Source organism: Gossypium raimondii, chromosome 5 (assembly GCF_025698545.1).
Source record: "Gossypium raimondii isolate GPD5lz chromosome 5, ASM2569854v1, whole genome shotgun sequence".
NCBI classification, from domain to species: domain Eukaryota; kingdom Viridiplantae; phylum Streptophyta; class Magnoliopsida; order Malvales; family Malvaceae; genus Gossypium; species Gossypium raimondii.
The window spans coordinates 25,535,222-25,554,266 of record NC_068569.1 but is presented as its reverse complement, the minus strand read 5'-3'; the positions used below and the strand labels follow the sequence as shown (position 1 = coordinate 25,554,266).

The window sequence follows — 19,045 nt, the reverse complement described above, 5'->3', positions numbered from 1 at the left end:
TGCCAGGCGCAATTAATGGCGCCTATCTGACAGGCGCGACCTGTTGACCCTTTTTTTACTCGTATTTTAATCCGTTGACTGTATTTTTACTTATATTTATATTTAAATATTTTTAATAATAAAAAATAATATTTTATTTAAACAAAAAAATTAATATAAAAAATTCATTGGCGCCTGTCAGATAGGTGCCATTAAAAAAATATCATTTCGGTAATTAATCTATCTGACAACCTATTTTTGTATTTAATTTTTTTAATATATTCCAATAAAAAACTCTTATATTCACACATGACAAACATTTATTATATATTTTTAAATTTGAGAATATAAAAGGAAAGTAAATAACTTTTCTAACGCTAACACGTTGCAGACACACCATACTTTTCTTTTTTTTCTTTCTTCATTTTATAAAAATAGTTAATTTGTAATTTTGATTTTAATACGCTTAAATTTAAGATTTATAGTTGAAAATTAATTTCTAACATAATTTAGTTTCTATGTTTTATAATATTATTAAATAATTAAAATAATTAATATTATTAACTATTCAATTAAAATGTTACGTAGTTATATATAATTTGAAAATAGATTTTTAAATTAAAAAATAGAAATTAATTTATTGAAAAAAAAAAGATTAAATTCTAAACGTACAATGTGTATATAGTTAGAATCATGATTGTTTGAACTGAATTGAACCGATTAGGATATTGGTCCAGAAAGTAGCATCAAACCAATTGACTCACGAATTGATACAAACTGATTGAACTAAAATTTTTTAATATATATATATTTTATGACTATTTTAATAATTTATTTAATCAAACCCTATGAACTAGGGTTTGGCTCACTCCATTATTTTTGATTAATTAATATTTAATACATATTCAATCACCATTCACAAATTGATTTTCACATTTAATAGATGAGTTCTACATGAATATTACACATGATGAAAATTATTGTATTGAATATTAATGAATAAAATAATAATAAAATGAGTTTTAACTGACATAATTAATTTGATCATCAATTCTAAAAAATTACTTAAAATATATTTTAATCTTCAAATTTTTGTTGCTTCCTATTTATAATGCGCTTCAACATACTTAAATTTACAACTTTGATGTAAATCAAATTAAGAATCAATTCACCAATTTTCACATTTTTAGCGAATATAATCAACCTCGAAATGTGGAACGACAAGTTTACGTTTAAAGTGATGAACATAAGTTACATTACATGAAAGGACCAAAGTCTAAAGGCTATATTGGACAAGCTTGCCAATATTCCCGCTCATGATAATCTCCTTATATTATTTCTTCATTAAAAAAATCATGCTCCATCAATCCATTTTCATGGAATCAAATTGTCTATTGCTTCTCTCCACGTTCTCTAATCCAATTTTGATTCTGTTTTACTGAACAATGTTCGTATTGTCGGTTGAAACCTTCAAGTCTGTGTTCATTTGATCTTCAAATCCATCCAAAAGAGCATCATTTCATCTCAAAAAACTCAGATCCTTTCACATGCTTATAGTTTTGCACACATCAGCTACCATAAATGGAAGTTCCAAGCTTGTGTAGAGTCTAGAGCTAAATGCAACGAGGTTTCCACTTGGTGGCCATTGAAATTTGCCAGAAGAAAAGACTCGGGTAAGTTTCTCTATATCTATTTACTTGAGTAAAAGGTTAAAGGGGATGGTTTTTTCAGCAAGGTTTGTAACTTTAATGGGTTTGGTCTATCTATCTATCTATCTATCTATCTATCAATCATCTACGGGTGCTACAGCTGTTTCCAGAATGAAGTTTAATATTGATGAAATAAATAACAATGATAGACACAGTAACAAGGACGAGGGACGATGTAATCAAAATGCCGGGTTTTTTTTAATCTAAAAAGACAAAAGTGCATTTGGATTCATCTCATGGGGATTATCTGCAGCACATGGGGCTGCCCATTTTATGTTCATATAGTCTTCATTTACAATAAATAGGTTCTGTTAACAGTTCTGATTTCTGAATGGTCTAATGGAGAGGGGTAAATTGGTTTTGCCTTGTCTCCTTTCATTTGTTTCTGAGTTACTACCAAACAAACTCCATTATTAAAGAAATTAATAATATAAGAGCAACTTTACCTTTCCTTTACTTCAAAATTAAAAAAAAAAAAAACTTTCCGAGCTTTATCAAGCAAAAGAAAATGAAAGGTTTTACTAAGCTTCAGTTAGAAATCTGAGACAGAGAAAGGTGTGGTCTTGTGGGGTATAAGTTAATTCATTGTATTTGGCTGTTGGTGGTGATATATCATTCTCTTCTAAATGCAACTGTAGTTGCATCACATGATTCTCTTATTTTGTTCTCTTTCTTAGCCTGCACAAAACATTGGTTGGAAACTATTACATTTGCTTTTATATTATAAATATATATGTATTACACTTATATTGATTTTTTCTGATTGTTTTTATCTTCTGCTTCTTTGTCCATATGGGTTAATTCTGTAAGAGGGTTCAAAGTTTGGTTTTTTTTTTGGATTAAAAATTGAGGAAGGATGAAGTATCAGTTTCTTCCACTTTTCATCAACCATAAAAATAATATTATGTAAAAGAAATGAGGGCCCTTGAGCATTTAAGAATTCTGTCTGTATAATTATAGCGTAGCTGAGCTTCAATCCTGTTTAAGATTCCATAAATTTTCTATTAATTGGAGTCTGGGTATCACTTGGCTTCTTGTTTTCTTACTTTCCGTGAGAATTTGATTAAGATGCGCATAGCTTTCAAAGAGTTTGGGTGGAGGATGTTATAGAGGTATGGAAGCCATGTGGGTGAATGAGACATGCTTTTTATCTCCTCTATTTGCGGGTGTGTAATGGAGGGATAGCCTGGATGTCCTTGGAAATTTCATCTTGAAAGTTCTCTTCTTTTTTTTCTTGTTTAAAATTATTTCTTCCAAATTCCCGGTGTTGGATTGTGCCACTTATGTTTGGCATATTGTTTCAATGTTTATCAGCAGCTAAATTGGGTTCACTGGCAAGAAACTCTGGCTGAAAATCGAAGTATAATTATCATGGATCTTGAGTATAGCAAGTTCTCGGATGCTTCAAAGGTTTTTGCATTTAACTTTCAATCTGATAGCGTAAAGTGCATATACATCCATAAACTATTTTAAGTTATTGGTGATTTAGATTTTGTATTTAGGAAAATAAGTAGGATTAGATTATTTGGTTGAAGGAATTATGCTGTTATCGGTTGGTAGGAGAGTAGCTTATTCTGGAATTGTGTTGCAGAAGGGTTCTTGGAAGACGGCATTGCTTTTCGCATACCAAAGTCTAGGTGTGGTTTATGGGGATCTGAGTACTTCCCCTCTTTATGTCTACAAGAGCACATTTGCTGAAGACATTCAACACTCAGAGTCAAATGAAGAGATCTTTGGTGTTCTATCCTTTGTTTTCTGGACTCTTACTTTAGTCCCCTTATTCAAGTACGTGTTTGTGGTTCTTCGAGCGGATGACAACGGAGAGGGTAAGCATTTAAGCAATTGTCTCGTCCATATCATTTAGCCATTAAACTGAAACCTTTTATTGATTGCAGGCGGGACTTTTGCACTGTATTCTCTGATTTGCCGACACGCAAATGTCAGTCTTCTGCCCAACAGACAGGTTGCTGATGAAGCAGTCTCTACATATAAACTTGAGCACCCTCCAGAGAAAAGGAGCAGCTCAAGAGTAAAAGTGTACCTTGAGAAGCATAAGGTCTTGCACACTGCTTTATTAATCTTGGTTCTCCTAGGTACTTGTATGGTGATTGGAGATGGCGTTCTCACTCCAGCAATTTCAGGTAAACCTCCTAGCAGTTGGTTGGTTAAATTTGCAACTAATTTTTTTTAGTCACCGACTAATTAATATATACTTCGATATGTAGTTTTCTCTGCTGTCTCTGGCCTCGAGTTATCCATGTCCAAGGAGCATCACCAGTGTAAGCTCCTGAGCTTACTATTCTGGATCTTCTCATATGTAAATAGCATTGAAGCCTCTGATGCTATAATGGGGCCAAACCTTTTTTCATATTAACTGATTAAACACTTACCTGATTAAAGTTCGCATCTAGCTGGTGAATAAAATCCAGTTGTCCTGCAGGGAACATTCAACAGTAACCTGTCCTTTCTTTTAGTCTAATCTGGTCCTCTCTTCTTTTCTGTTTGATGGGAAGGTGAATGATGAATTTGGTTTTAACTGTTTCTGAAATAATGAGAGAACAAAGAAAATACTGAAGTTATGAGATTTTTGAAGAAAATTTTCTATTTGATCGCATTTTTGTATATAATTTGCAATACCTTAAGGGGAAATAAAACATTACTCTCTTGGTAAATTCTTTTCCAGGTAAGGAGACATTTACCCTCTTTTCTTTTCACTGGAATGGTGGATTTGATATCTTTTTTGCAGCTTCATGCATGAGCATACAATATATTGCACTTATACGAAAGATGCTTTCCACACTGGTTTGCATGGAATTTAATTTCAGACTTGGCTTTTAAACAATAAACTGCATTTTTCAGTCTTCTATTTTCTTCCATCCTTGGGTCCTGTTGGCCTTCCATATATTACATTCCTGTGTTTTTTTTTCAAGTTATCTATATTCTGCCCCTTTATCTGACATTCATGCTATCTCTTTTGCAGATGCAGTTATTCCAATCACTTGCTTCATTTTGGTGTGTCTTTTTGCACTTCAACACTACGGTACGCACCGGGTCGGATTTTTATTTGCTCCCGTAGTGTTAACATGGCTACTTTGTATCAGTGCCCTTGGCTTATACAATATGATCCACTGGAACCCACATGTCTATAAAGCTCTTTCTCCATATTACATGTTCAAATTCTTGAAGAAGACAAAGAAAGGTGGATGGATGTCTTTGGGAGGCATACTTCTCTGCATAACAGGTGAGTTTAAATACAGATAAATATGGTAAAATTTCATCCTCATTATGTCCTTGGCCACTTTGCCTTTGATAGGTTCAATGTAATTTCCTTAGCTCAAAGTAATCCATGCATGGGACATAAGTTAAAATTTGCCCATGTTTAAGGTTGGTTCACAGTTACAAGAAGCTCGTTATTTGACATTATTAGATTATGTTGGCAAAATGGAGAAACCTTTTCCGAGTAATCATACAGTTAACCCTGCAAATGAATATCCGTTTCCTTAGTAAAATTCAAAAATTATACTCACGCGAAACTCAAGGCTGGCCATGGATCCTATCATTCAAGCTAAACATCTCAGCATGATCTGATTTGCAAGGCCCCATTATACTATCTGCTGTTATATCCAAATAACAAGAATTATGTCCTGTATCTTTTTATTTTTCAGTCTTCAAGCAAAGTCATCAGAATACCATCTGAAATTTGTTGAAACTAGAGATATATCGATAACTAATGCCATAGCTTAACTTCATTGTGACAACTTACAACCAATGATTGCCAATAGTATACCTGATTATCCATGCAGGCTCGGAGGCAATGTTTGCTGATCTTGGTCACTTCTCTTATGCTGCAATTCAGGTAACTCAACACTAATACCTTGTAAATTTTGATTTGATGGTTACTGATTCAAGTTGAGTTCAAAGTCGCCTACTAAATTGAAATTTAACCTTTGCCTTGCTGCAGACTGCTTTCACCTTTCTGGTTTATCCGGCTCTTATATTGGCATATATGGGTCAAGCTGCTTATTTGTCTCAACATCATCATACGAGTTACCACATCAGTTTCTATGTCTCGGTTCCAGGTATACTCCCATCATCTGTTTACAAAACCAACAAAAAATGGTAGGAAGTTGACTGATGAAATAGGAAATGTAAATTTCAAGTCTAATCATTGACCTCCCTTTTACTCCAAGAGCTAAGAAATAGTCTGAAAGATTGACTGACGTGTCGGCAGGATAACACCATCTTAGTTTATCATGTCTCCCCAGCTTAAAAGGGTTGCAGCTCTCTGTTGGGTACATATCTGAATTCATGGTTGTAGACAAATAAACTTGACTGCATCACTCTTTTTGTGTGTGTGTGTGTATACAGAAAGTGTGAGATGGCCAGTGTTAGTAATAGCGATTCTGGCTTCTGTTGTGGGAAGCCAAGCAATCATTAGTGGAACATTCTCGATCATCAATCAGAGCCAATCACTTAGCTGTTTTCCTAGAGTGAAGGTTATTCACACCTCCGACAAGATACATGGCCAGATTTATATCCCTGAAATAAATTGGGTGCTCATGATCCTTTGCATCACTGTGACTATTGGATTTAGAGACACAAAACACATGGGGAATGCATCAGGTAAGTTTGAACACTTAAAACTTCATGCATTGCAGATAATAATTCTCTAACATAATACGAATTTCCATTTTCTTATTCTTTTGGAAGATTTTTCAACTGGCCTCTACCTATAAACTAAACTTCAGCAGGAAAGGGTTTGAGGAATTAGATCCTTCTTTTATGTTAGATGAAACAAAGAAGTTTGATGCATTATTAAAGTTCTGCTCTTATTGGTATCAGGGTTGGCAGTGATGACTGTGATGCTGGTGACAACATGCCTCATGTCCCTCGTTATTATCCTCTGTTGGAACAAGCCTCCCGCTGTAGCTCTTTCCTTTCTTCTTTTCTTTGGTTCTATTGAGTTGCTTTACTTCTCAGCTTCACTCACCAAGTTCACAGAAGGTGCTTGGCTTCCTATTCTGTTGGCCCTTTTCCTCATGACAATCATGTTTGTATGGCATTATGCCACCATTAAGAAATATGAATTTGATCTCCACAATAAGGTGTCACTAGAATGGCTATTAGCATTGGGTCCAAGCCTAGGAGTTGCTCGAGTACCCGGTATTGGCTTAGTTTTTACAGATCTCACCTCAGGCATCCCAGCTAACTTTTCTCGTTTTGTCACTAACCTTCCAGCCTACCACCGTATCCTCGTCTTTGTGTGTGTAAAGTCTGTACCTGTCCCTTTTGTACCCCCAGCTGAGCGTTATCTAGTGGGCCGTGTTGGTCCTGCTGCTCATAGGTCTTATAGGTGCATTGTTCGTTATGGATACCGAGATGTACACCAGGATATTGATTCTTTTGAAACGGAGCTAGTTGCCAGACTGGCTGATTTCATCCGCTATGATTGGCATCGGAGCCAGCACACTAGTCCTTACGCTGAAGATGATGCTTCCCACTCTAATGAATCATCAAGTGAACGTAGATTAGCAGTAATAGGGACAGTAACATTTTCTGGCACACCAGGTTATGGAATTGAGGAAAGTGTGGAACCAGCAAGTGTATCTATTGGATTCTCAACAGTAGAGAGTGTGACGGATGTGATTGAGATGCAGGCTGTGGGTGCGGGAGCTGTTGAAAGAAGAGTTAGATTTGCGATTGATGATGATGACTCTGAATCTGATGGGCAAACCAAAATGTATGTTCAGTTGGAAGAAGAGCTGAGGGATCTGATGACAGCCCAAGAAGCAGGGACTGCATTCATACTAGGACACACACATGTAGAAGCAAAGCAAGGATCTTCTATTTTAAAGAGATTGGCCATTAATTTTGGGTACAATTTCTTGAGAAGGAATTGCCGCGGACCAGATGTTGCACTCAAGGTGCCTCCAATATCTTTATTAGAGGTTGGCATGGTTTATGTGGTGTAATCTTCCCATCTCATGTAACTAGTTTTTGTAGCTTATTTTATTTATGCCACAGATATATACATAAACATAAATATAATGAAGTGAAAGAAAGAAAGAAGGCGTACTTGCTAGTTCGAGCTGGTCTGTAGAGAAAGTTATAACCTGTTTAAGAAAGGGAGGGATTCACCTCTTCCTTTATGTCAGATGATGCTAAACACATGAAATTACTATACATCAAAGTGCGTATTAAGTCTTAATACCATTTCTCTATTTCCACAACAGCGTTTTCACTCCCTACCACGTGTTACCGTATAGTGCGTTAATATCAAGAGAGAAAAAATTCAATGCCAACGCAAAATAGTCAAGCTTAAGGTACAGCATTACTGAATCAGATATCCTCGATCAACTTTAAAATCAGGGTAGATAACATCATGATCATAAAGTATATCCGCAAATCCACACATCAACTGTGTATTAGAATTGATCTTGAGATACAAGTGTTCACATCATCTACAACCAAAACTGTGAATTCCAATGAGCTGAATCAAAAGCTATATTTTAACCGAGAATAAAACTGTGAATTCCGTTGAACCAAAACACTAAGAAACATTTTTGATTGGTGTAAACCATGTTGAAGAGATGCTCATGTTGCTCGCTTGGACTTGGATTTGGACCGACTCAGCTACTTCACATTATTCCTCATTACGATCTTCTATATTTTTTTTCTCATACCGGTAGTATATAAAATCAAACTCTGATTATAGCACTGAACTTTTTTATTATTCTTTCAAAGGAATACATCTAAATTTGGTTTATAGTGCTCCCTACACAAAATACAATTACATGATCAAAACTGCACACCAGTCTCTTTATAGTAACTGTGGAACAAGAAGGCAGCAGGCAACATCTTGTACGAAAGAATGCTTACAAATCAAATAATATACCAAGAGGAAAAGAAACACCGTATCAGATAGTACTTGGCAGACAACAAAGACTTTCATGAAATTTTAATGTTAAGCCAGTCCAGATAGAGAAAGTGTACAAAACCTGATATTTTTCTCCTCCATTTGCGTTCTGTTCCTTCGTATTTTACATCCCAGTTGAGGATGTCCGATTTATCCTCTGTGCACCCAATTTCGGAGCAGCTGCTCTATTTCCTCTGCCTCTTCCCGCCGATAAAGGTTTTGCCTTGGTTGTCGGAGGGGGAGCAGCAATAGCTGCCCAGGGATCATCATCATCAACTGCTCCAGCTGTTTTTACATTCAATGGTCTAGAAGCAGATTTTGGAGGAGGAGCTGCTATAGAACCCCACAAATCATCGTCTTCATCTTTAGCTGCCTTCACTGTGCTTTTTGGTCTCAAACTTGTTGAAGCTAAAGCATAGAAACAAAAAAAACCATCCACCCGAAATGTAAATCTTCAAATTTTCACAAATATCTCATTAAACAAGCATATCTAATGACTTAATGACCAATATCCCTCAGAACTGATTGCTGATAAATTTTTAAGGCATTTCCAGTTTCAACTACATGTAAATAAGAGTTCTAACAAATGCTCTTAGGGCAAGCTTTAAGTTTAGCTAATATATTATTTGTAGTAAATATGTATTAATAGTTGATAACTTTGTTCATTGTTTCCAATGCATGGGATAAGATAAGATAATATTACATACAGTAATTTTAATGAGAGCCCTTGGGGCACTCATTGAAGAAAACTTTAAATAATGACAAATTTCTGATTAAGGGCAACTATTTTTTTGTTTTTTGGCCAGAGATTTAAGGGCAAATCTAGATCATCTATGGTTATTCACATCCTTATTCAACTAGTTTTAACATGTTTACAATGACTGTTCATGCATATAGAAAAATTTAAATGCATCGCATATTTTCCCATCTTGGACCATAAACATTAAGACTAGAGGTTTAATTCCCACATTCCAGAATTGAATGGAGAATACTACCTTGTGGTTTAGGCTGTGAAACTGGTTGTGAAACAGGACGCTTCTGAGCTGCCTGAATATTTGCCAAGGCTGGAGAAGGCTTTGGCTCGTCAAGGGGTTCAATATCATCCCATCCATCTTTGTCACTGTCATGTTCTTCATGAATGCCATTTTCAATTTCTCCCCATCCATCGGTTGAAGTAGGAGACGGAGGCATCAGTTGATCTGCAAAATCTGTACTGGAACTTACTCGGTGGACTGGTGCTGTACTTGGAGTTTCTATTAGTCCTAAGATTGTCATAGAAAAACAACATTAGAGATGGAATTATTGAATGAACACAAAAATATAATCAGACAAAAGTGAAGACCAAAGGTGCAGCATAATATTAACTTATTTCCAAAATAATAGGTACCAAATTTTATAAGTCACATAATTGCAAGAAATACCTAAGCTGGCTGTAGAGGCTGTGGTAGTTGCAGGTGTGACAGAATTTGCGGTAGCAACTGGAGCTTGATCAGAAGCTTTGCCTTTAAGAGTTAAGGAACTCATGGCCCATCTGCAAGGTTAGAATTTTACCAGTCAAAAACCAAAATTACATCCTGGGAAAAGAGAACTGACATTATCCATCAAGTGGCTATAAAAAAATTCTGGACATGCCTTTATAAATCATTTAACTATTTAAGCTAGCTGCTTAAAAATTAATGCACCTTACAAGAAAACAAATTCTAACACACAAGTTTTCAAGGTCATTGATTCCATGTGAACCATCTTGTTGTATGGTAACAATCAATATGGCCCTCCTACAGCAAAAATTCTCAACTTACCCCAGTAAACTAGCATTTCCAGGCATTGATGAAATCCCTAAACTTCCAGCACCAGAAGTATCTTCAGCATTACCCTGTAAAGAACAAAGCACAAAAACATTGGCATAAGAAAATACTATACTATAGATGATAGCAAAATTTCTTAGAACATACCTTGAATATTTAAATTTCAAAATTTTTACGCTTGTATAAAAACTATAGTTTGATCCAGATAATACTAATAATAATACCACAATGTTTGATATGCCTTCACTATTCGCTGAATCAAAACATCCTCACCAGAACTTAAGACAAAGAATATATAACAATGAGAGATAAACACATAAAAGCAGCAAGATATATTTTGAATCGAAAAGAACACATAATTAGTTATATATTGCTTGAATGCTTGAAATGTCTAATAGCCATACACTGGTTAACAGCAAATGGATGAAACCACATCAACAGTTGCAGAACCAAGAGCTACAAACATTATTAAGAAGTTTTAGCCTTGGTTCATAACATGATTTACTGCTTAAAATCAACAAAATATGAGCTACAAAGTGTTTCATTAAGGATGGAAAATTTATACTTGATGCATCAGAATGCTGATCAAGAAAATAAGAGAAAGTTAGAGATAATAAGAAATAGCATTTAATTGTCTGCTTGATAGCACTGAAACTATAGTAAGTTTGCATTTGCCTAAGTTCAATGAAAAGAAATGGAGATGCAAAGGCATCTTATAGCTCACCTTCTCATTATACTGCTTCACTATCTGTAAAAATTGATCAACTGCTTGAAATGCCTTTGACCGTACATCACTGTTTAAAAGGCAAGAGAGTACATTCTTCATGTACACTGATGAATAATAATAAAAAGCTGACAAGAAATAAACTAATCAAGAATAACATAACCTGTCAGGATCAATGATAAGTACAACAATATTTGGAAGAATCCGGGTAGCAATCTCAGTCATGTCATAATAAGAACTAGTGGCACATAAAGCCATAACTCCTGCCACAACATAATTTCATGTTAGTTTGATGACAACATAAAAACAAGAACACGAATGCTTTAAAAATCTAAGAAAGCACATTTAAAAAACCAAGAGTATCAGAAACTAGCCATAAACATGTATACCTGCTCCTCGGGCAGGAGAGAAAGTATCACGCAATGCACGGACCGTAAATGCATTGATCAAAACTCTCTTCCGTGTCTACAATTTTGGAGCAATATATGACAATTTTTAACGGGACACAATTAATTGAACTTTAACAAGGAGCAGGTAATTTAAAATATTCAAGAACGATTAGCCAAGAATCAACTAACCCCTTCATTTAGGTAGCTTGCAATGTTTCCCAATAATATGGTGGTATTTGTTCTAATTGCAGGTTCTTCATCAACCTGCACAACATTGCCAAAACGTACATAAGAACATGACTTTAAAACAGAAAAAATCATCAAACAAATTAAAAGAGAAACTTACCATTCTCATAATAGTAATCTATTGGTGATTTTCATATGGGAAATTAGACACAACTCCAACACTAATATTTTAAGCTGAACCCAGTTAACCTTTTTATCCAGTTAGATAATATACTTCACTGTCAATTAAGACAATCTCCACCATGGCATGGCCTTCTGTTTGTTAGGTGCAAACCAAACCAATGCATGGCAGTTGGGTGTTGGACCCATACCTATTTCTTTTCTTTAATATTTTCAACGCAATCTAGATAAGTGTTATAGACAACAAAACATTCCTTTGTTATTAACTATCAGAAATATATGAAGAAAATAATTTAATCAAAATGATATTTAAATCCATAAAATTAAAATTTGCAAAATAAATTTAGTATAATCTTTAGTTAGATGTGCAATAAATTAACAGTTTATTATAATTTATGAATTTGCAGGTTCAACTTGATGTAAATATAATAATGATTTTATTATAAACTGGTCATGCAGGTCTAAGGTTATAAAAAAAGAAACTTGTGGTTGTTCTGTTTTTCTAATATTTCCCTTGCAAAATGATGGCGATGAAACTCATATAAACTAACCAGAAAAAGAACATAGAATAATACTACAACACAATATGATGCACACCTGTAACTTGGAAAGATACTTCAGTAATGAGCCTGACAAAGTACGTTGTGAAAGCTGCAATGGAGATGAGACAGCAAAACTTAGAACAGACTCAAATAACATTTTTACATAAAAATAGTAATATATCACGAAGCTTAAAGAAAATATACAACGAAGCAAGATTGTAAGATCATGGAGATAATATAGCAGCACGGAAATTAAAATCACAAGCTCATAACAAACTCAAACTCGAGTTCGTTGATTTTCTTTTTCCTTTTTTCAGTACTTCTTCCTCCTCCATTGTACTTGAAACAACATAACAAGCAATTGAACTTCACACACAAGAACTTACACAAAACCTAAGACGATTGGCATATAACAGGGAATATGTTCCCAAACTCAATTTATCTTATTGGTACCCATCTGAAGATCCTAACATTTAGCAGTGGTCGCTAGGGAATATGTTCCCAAACTCAATGGATCACAATTAGTTAATGAAATCCATCTTTACATTGTCTCCTAGTTCCAACATCTTTTGACTAAAGTCAAGTAAAGAAAAGTTTATAAATTTTACTGGTTCCTCGAACATTTCAAGCTTGTAAGATTAGCAAAGTAACTTGAATAAGTCACCAACATGACTGGTAACATTATACTCTCTTCAAAGAGAAATGACTAAGAGATAGATGATGAGCCAAAGTAGAATTCCCTGCTTTCAAGGCTCAGCTGGATGGATTTGAACATACCTTAGGAGCCAATATAAGCATGGACTTGAGAGTCAATTCTCGGAGAAACGCAGACGTGTCTGCAAATCCAGTAGCAACATGGGGGTAGACCTAGTTGTAAAATTTTAAACCAACAGTTATTAATTTGCAATATTATCAGGAGTTTGAAATAAGCAACTAAAATCTGCTCGAATGAGGGAGTAACATATGTGCCATGGATTGCATACTTGCTCATCAACAACTTGAGCAGATAAAGATTCACCGAATTGATCAATATGCTGTAGAAGAGCAACTCGGACAGCTCGGTCATTAGAAGCAAAGAGCTTCACAATTGTAGGCAGTACCTACACCAGAGAAGCCAAGATATTATCCAGTCAGCCAAAAGTAATAGAGCAGAAATTACATGTTTAAACAGAGTTGGATTTTATATTTAAATCAAACATAAAATCATATGTCTAAAGTAAACAAGAAATAAACAGTTGTATGACCTTCAGACTAAATTCTTCAGCAGAAAGCCAAGAACCCATTTTCAACAGTGCAGTCAAAGCAGGGGCAGCAGCTGAACCAAATTCAAGGGCAGAGGCTAACAAAGGAAGTAACTGCAAAGCAAGTTATGAAATCATAAATTGGCTGTTGAAACCATGGATGATTTGTCTTAGTTAACTTATCACACTTAAGTTCCAAAGGTTGCACCTTCTTCAACACAATTGGGCGAGGAAGCTGCTCTGCTAAATTAGGAAGCTTACGAAAGAAAGTATCCTTCTCAACACTGTCTTTCAAACTAAGAATTTCCATGAAATGTATGGTGTCCACCAACTTATTTTGGAAATATTCTGGCAATAAAAGTATTTTAGAATGTGGTATTAGCCGAAAGCAAAAACTTGATGGAGAAGAAGGAATTTTCAAAACAAATGCACCATGGGTGGAAACATATGCAAAAAGATCACACACAAAAGGCATCAATTTCACAAAGCAGACTTCAGAAGAACCAAAGAGAAGCACCATATAGAACAGAGAGTTCCAGATCAAACCTTCTGATAAAGGAAAATTTATTACAATTACGAGGAACAGTGAGATTGCTGTTTCTAAGCCTAAAGCTTTCAGCATAACTTCACTTTCAAGAAATTACAAGAGTGTACCATCTCTCTTCATCATCTCAAATCATCCCCCAATAGGGGATGAGTTCAGAACTATTTTCCTCTTTAATCTCCCAATGCTTCCCATAAAGTAGTAATAACCAAACAAAAAGGACTATATGTACATAAAATGTTTCAACTGTTGTTCAGAGGTAGAATTGATCCTAAAATATAGAGTCCACAACCAAGAAATAATAGAATGAAGACAACATATCCACGAAAACAGCTTGACTAATTTACTATGTGGTCCGTGCCACTCCAAAGAGGTCATTAATTAGGTTAGTTGGTCCAAGATTGAAGATAAAAATCTCAAGCTTATAAAGCAGACTGCTTTGCTGGATGTCTCACCCTTTTGGCAAAACTACAAGGACACAAAGCAAAGGGCACTTACCACTATTTTCTATAAGCTTTGATGTATTCAACCTGCGAGAAGGCATGGAGCTCAAGAGCCGCTGATAATCTGGAAGCAGAGACTGAGAGACAAGAAATTAGGTAGATAAGTACTAAAACGAACCTTGCAAAGGATCAAAGCAAAAGCACATATAAGTGCTATTGCTAACTGAGGAATGCGACCACCAATAATAACTATAAATTTGAAATACGCTACACTCATTTCGAATAGCAATAGTAATGTAACTACAAACCTTTGGAATAGAGGCAGTGTTGCGCAGCTCCTCAGTTTTTCCCAACTTCATGCCAGAGAAAATCTCGTAAATAAGACATCCTACCAAATTTTTTAAAAAAATTGTTCATATTGCTAGCAGATCAGACAGGAAAAAGAAAGAAACAAAAATATCAGATAAAGAACTGAAAGTGAACCAAATCACAGATATGTCATGGTTGTTATCTTTCATTTCACTAGTCTGCTTTAGATACATGCATAAGTCAATACAATTTTTCTGAATGTCATTGTAACACACAGAGCGCATAAACAACAGCTGAGAAGGTTTTTCAAATTTTGAAACAAATCTAAACTTATAAGCTCAAACAAATGAATGCCCACTAGAAGCATAGCCAAATGAACATCAAAAGCTATGTACTCTCTACTCCTGCATCACTCTCAGTCAACACTAGCATCTAACAGAGATGAAAAATAGTCAGTATCAACTCCAAACCCATGCAAGGAAACACACTCTTGTCCTGATGAAACTTCATGATGTAAAAACACCTAAAAGATCAATGTGAAAAGAACTGGATGCTCAAAGAATTAGCACAAATTAGCTGTTTACTCATCAACCTACCTAACTTATTACACCAGTATATCAAAAGAAAAAATTGCAAACTTACCCAAACCCCAAGAATCAATAGCCCATGGTGGAGATTTTCTGATTGTGGCCCAGTCGCACTTTGCCAGCTCTGTTGGCTTGTATTGCGATCCAACAAGCCATTCATATTGCTGATGGAAACAACGGATTAAATTCAATTATCCACAGGCAATCTTGACAACAAAGAATGAAAAGTTGATCTTGAGAATCCTAAAAAGATGAGAGAGAAGACAAAGAAAGAGAGATGGTCTGCAGAAAGGATTCCATAGCATAGTAGCATATGATGGAAAAATGAAAATATATAATATAGAAAATGCATGATAAAAAATTATACAACAATTGAATAAAGCATTTCACCTATGTAATTAGATGCAGAAAAATACATAGATTGAAAGGATCCTGAATTTAATATGGAAAGTTAATTCCAATGTCAAAATTGAATGAGAAACAACTTCATTTATATGGCCTCTCAGTTACTTTATGGGTTGCATCTCTAATGATCCATTCAGAAAAAAATAACCTTGCTCTTCTTTAAGAAAATATGTAGACTTCATTCCATAAATACCTACTTGGATTTGAAGATTAAATAGTATATACGTTATAATGAGATTCAAAATAGTTGAAAACACTTGCTCACATCCAAACACAAGCATTACCAGCATCGGTCCTGTAGCAGTTGCATTGGCCCCATCATATTCTGATAGAACATCAAAAGCATATAGCTTCCAGTCCAAGGTCTGCGTTACAACAACACTTGACAAGCAAACATTGCCATGAACCTGTACCATCCAAAGCTAGTGAAAAGAGTGATCTTGAAAGAGATAACAGTGGGTTAAAAATAAAGAAATCGCAGAATCACATTTAGTAATTAACATGCATTCAATTGAATGTAGTGCAATTCCCCTAAGATAAGAACTGCTAATCGCTCTCACTCAATCATGACTAATTCAAGTACAAGAAGAAAATCCTTTAATTACCTTGGCAAACAGGTTTTTGCATGACTACAAATTTTTAGAATTTCAATGAATAAAGATGTAATTGGAAGAGTTCCAAATACTTACAAGTTTGCAGTCGTTATTTAAAAAGCTCACAGCTTTAGCAATTTGGTGGAGCCCCCAAGCATAATATTCATCCCTACCAACAAAAGAAATCACAATCTAAAATTATTATGGCTTTAAACAACAAATTAAGTTCATCATATTCTATGTATGATGGCAAAATAAAATTTCCAATAAAGCATAATTTAATTCCAATATAAGAAACTAAATGTATATTCATTCTGGGAATCAGGAAAAGCAAAATAACAAACACAAGCAAGAGACTTAGCACAGTTAAGAGAATATACCTTTGTGTACCTTCTAAACCGAGTTCCTTGATCTTCTCTGATAATGGCATAACAGGCTCCGTGACAATATAGATTGTAACTTTCGAACTAGAACCATCAAAAGATTCAACCTCAGTACTATGAAGAAATGACAAGATATTCGGATGCCTCACCTGCAAAAAGAAGCAGAGAAACTCATTCCGAAGTTCAGAATCTAGAGACTATACAAACACAATTGAGACTCCAGTTTCATCTTCTAAAACGCAAGAGAAAGAAAAGAAGCAAAAAGGGTATCTTTCACACAGAAAGAAAATAAGTTCTGAAGAAATAACAAGTAAATATCTAATCTTTTCGGATCAGAACACGCAGGAATTGAGTTGTACAGGAAACAAGTATAGGAAATTAACAGTAATATGCAATTCTAGAGATTGGGTTATTCTAGCAAAAGCCATAACGAGACAGAACACAGAGGAAGCAATTGGAATAGAAAGGCAAGGAGCAAGATGAAGTAGTTACAGTTCGAAGACGCTTGACACCATTTCGACCAGCAGCTAAATGGCCGTCCTGCGGATTACTTCCGGAAAGAGAAAATATAGAAACCGGAGATCCATCGTCCTGAAAAGATTAAAGAAAGAAAAGAAAGAGATCGAAAGGTTTATGAGAGCTGAAGGAAGAGATTAAAAAGGGATGGAAATAGTGGGGAAGTAGTAGTGCCTTGGAGGTGCCGCGAAAGTGAGACCAAGAGCCCCAAGCAGAAGGGTAAGGATCTCCAATGTTGTAAGGTAGATCCTTGAGCCCTGCTCCAGATCCGCCTACCACTCCTTTCAGGAATTTCAACATCTTTTTTCTTCGATGATCTGTGAATAGAGAGATGGACAAAAAGATGAAGAAGAAGGAGGAGGTTCCAACTTCCAATTCGATTCGATCTGCCAATATTTTCTTTTATTATTGTTATTTAAAATAATAAAATAAAAATAGAACCCTATTATATAATTCTTCAGTTAGTACATTCAGTCGATGTTCAAAGAGGTTAGATTCTGTGCTTCGCGGTTTCACCATGCTCTGCCGCATCATCCTTCATTTCTCCATTCTCCAAACTTAATGAAGGCAAAACTGGGCCAGGACATTTCTGATGGGCTTCGACCTCTTGTGGAATTTTGTAACAGGTCGACGGAAATTTAAATTGACTTTGCCACTCACTGTTGTGACTAAAATCTATAGCACGTCCCATTTGTCAGTTTTTCACAGATTTTTCTGAATTTGAATTTCCATTTGTACCATAATGGTTGCCCCTCTATTTAGATAAAAAGTACATGTGCTCAAAATACAATAATAATGGAGGATTCTTTAATAGTTTAATATTACAGTAATATAGAAATAAAAGTACTTCACAAATTGATCGGTTAAGAGATATCGATTTCTATCATTCATATGCCCAAGTCGTATATGTCATAATTTAGTGATGTTAGAATCTAGATCAGTTGATGATGACACTGATGCAGCTCCATAGCCATTGAACCATCCAAAGCGTAAAGGCCCCACTCTAAATGCTCATGCATTACAACCATAGCGCCCGAGAATACTTTCAGCACTTCACCTTCACTGGAGTATCTAAAGCCTTTTTTTGTCCAAAGTACTTAAAGGAAATCAAGTGTTTCTTTATTTCTGGAATGTATGGAACATTTGACAAGGTTTTGAAATGCCGTCAAACAAATTTATATGAATTGTGCCAATCCCCACAACTTAGCATGCGAGGTCATCTCTCATTAGCACTAAACTAGAACACCTCTTATATGTTGAAAGAAATCTTTGAAGGTGTTAATGTAAAATGTAGCAGCCATATCAAGAATTCGCCTCTTACCAGTGCAAGAATCGGATACTGCCAAAGTAAACCCGACATCATTTGAAGTTTCTACATCAATCACATTTGCACAACCATTCTACTACTCAAGCAATTATGCTTTATCATTCATTTGTGGACAATCTTTCTTTATGTTCCCAAACTTCTTATAGTAATAACATTATATTCTTTTCTTGAACTACGATCTGGGATGAGTTTTGCTTGATTGTCCTCCTCTTGATTTGGATCTCCCTCGAGCAATCAAACCATAACCTTGATTGTGTTCACCTACCT

At 35.2% G+C, this 19,045-nt stretch overlaps 2 protein-coding genes across 11 annotated transcripts; one reads left to right on the top strand and one right to left on the bottom strand.

Annotated features, from left to right (window-relative positions):
* The first annotated feature begins 1,636 nt into the window (after positions 1 to 1,636).
* Positions 1,637 to 7,773, top strand: LOC105770397 (potassium transporter 2). 8 transcript variants are annotated; one of them, XM_012591589.2, is made up of 10 exons: positions 1,637 to 1,652; positions 3,003 to 3,098; positions 3,280 to 3,514; positions 3,584 to 3,829; positions 3,914 to 3,967; positions 4,669 to 4,929; positions 5,492 to 5,544; positions 5,650 to 5,767; positions 6,057 to 6,311; positions 6,531 to 7,773. In XM_012591589.2, the coding sequence occupies exons 2-10, from the start codon at positions 3,060 to 3,062 to the stop codon at positions 7,658 to 7,660; spliced, it is 2,391 nt and encodes a 796-aa protein (XP_012447043.1). In that variant the 5' UTR covers positions 1,637 to 1,652; positions 3,003 to 3,059; the 3' UTR covers positions 7,661 to 7,773. The 8 variants fall into 8 exon arrangements, with proteins under 8 accessions (XP_012447043.1, XP_052487366.1, XP_012447044.1 ...); XM_052631406.1 differs by lacking the exon at positions 1,637 to 1,652 and adding an exon at positions 2,228 to 2,243; XM_012591590.2 differs by lacking the exon at positions 1,637 to 1,652 and adding an exon at positions 2,366 to 2,381.
* Positions 7,774 to 8,397: 624 nt separating this feature from the next.
* Positions 8,398 to 17,764, bottom strand: LOC105770398 (uncharacterized). 3 transcript variants are annotated; one of them, XM_052631408.1, is made up of 22 exons: positions 17,623 to 17,764; positions 17,428 to 17,523; positions 16,933 to 17,084; positions 16,649 to 16,721; positions 16,244 to 16,366; positions 15,610 to 15,718; positions 14,967 to 15,046; positions 14,714 to 14,795; positions 13,880 to 14,019; positions 13,675 to 13,785; positions 13,414 to 13,530; positions 13,208 to 13,297; positions 12,486 to 12,539; positions 11,712 to 11,786; positions 11,523 to 11,598; positions 11,297 to 11,396; positions 11,134 to 11,203; positions 10,404 to 10,477; positions 10,026 to 10,135; positions 9,600 to 9,866; positions 8,687 to 9,012; positions 8,398 to 8,562 (listed from the first exon to the last, which is right to left on the bottom strand). In XM_052631408.1, the coding sequence occupies exons 1-21, from the start codon at positions 17,749 to 17,751 to the stop codon at positions 8,729 to 8,731; spliced, it is 2,412 nt and encodes an 803-aa protein (XP_052487368.1). In that variant the 5' UTR covers positions 17,752 to 17,764; the 3' UTR covers positions 8,398 to 8,562; positions 8,687 to 8,728. The 3 variants fall into 3 exon arrangements, with proteins under 3 accessions (XP_052487368.1, XP_052487369.1, XP_052487367.1); XM_052631409.1 differs by having other exon boundaries at positions 8,398 to 8,463; XM_052631407.1 differs by having other exon boundaries at positions 8,398 to 9,012.
* Positions 17,765 to 19,045: the final 1,281 nt, after the last annotated feature.

Bases quoted from the DNA above. Each gene is read 5' to 3' on its own strand.
- LOC105770398 (XM_052631407.1), bottom strand. From the start codon at position 17,751: ATGTTGAAATTCCTGAAAGGAGTGGTAGGCGGATCTGGAGCAGGGCTC. The intron at 17,085-17,427 runs GTAACTACTTCA...TTCTTTTTGCAG, and splicing joins GTGTCAAGCGTCTTCGAACT to GTGAGGCATCCGAATATCTT. The intron at 13,531-13,674 runs GTCATACAACTG...TCTCTGGTGTAG, and splicing joins CTGAAGAATTTAGTCTGAAG to GTACTGCCTACAATTGTGAA.
- LOC105770397 (XM_012591581.2), top strand. From the start codon at position 2,822: ATGAGACATGCTTTTTATCTCCTCTATTTGCGG. The intron at 3,830-3,913 runs GTAAACCTCCTA...TTCGATATGTAG, and splicing joins TCTCACTCCAGCAATTTCAG to TTTTCTCTGCTGTCTCTGGC. The intron at 3,968-4,668 runs GTAAGCTCCTGA...TCTCTTTTGCAG, and splicing joins GTCCAAGGAGCATCACCAGT to ATGCAGTTATTCCAATCACT.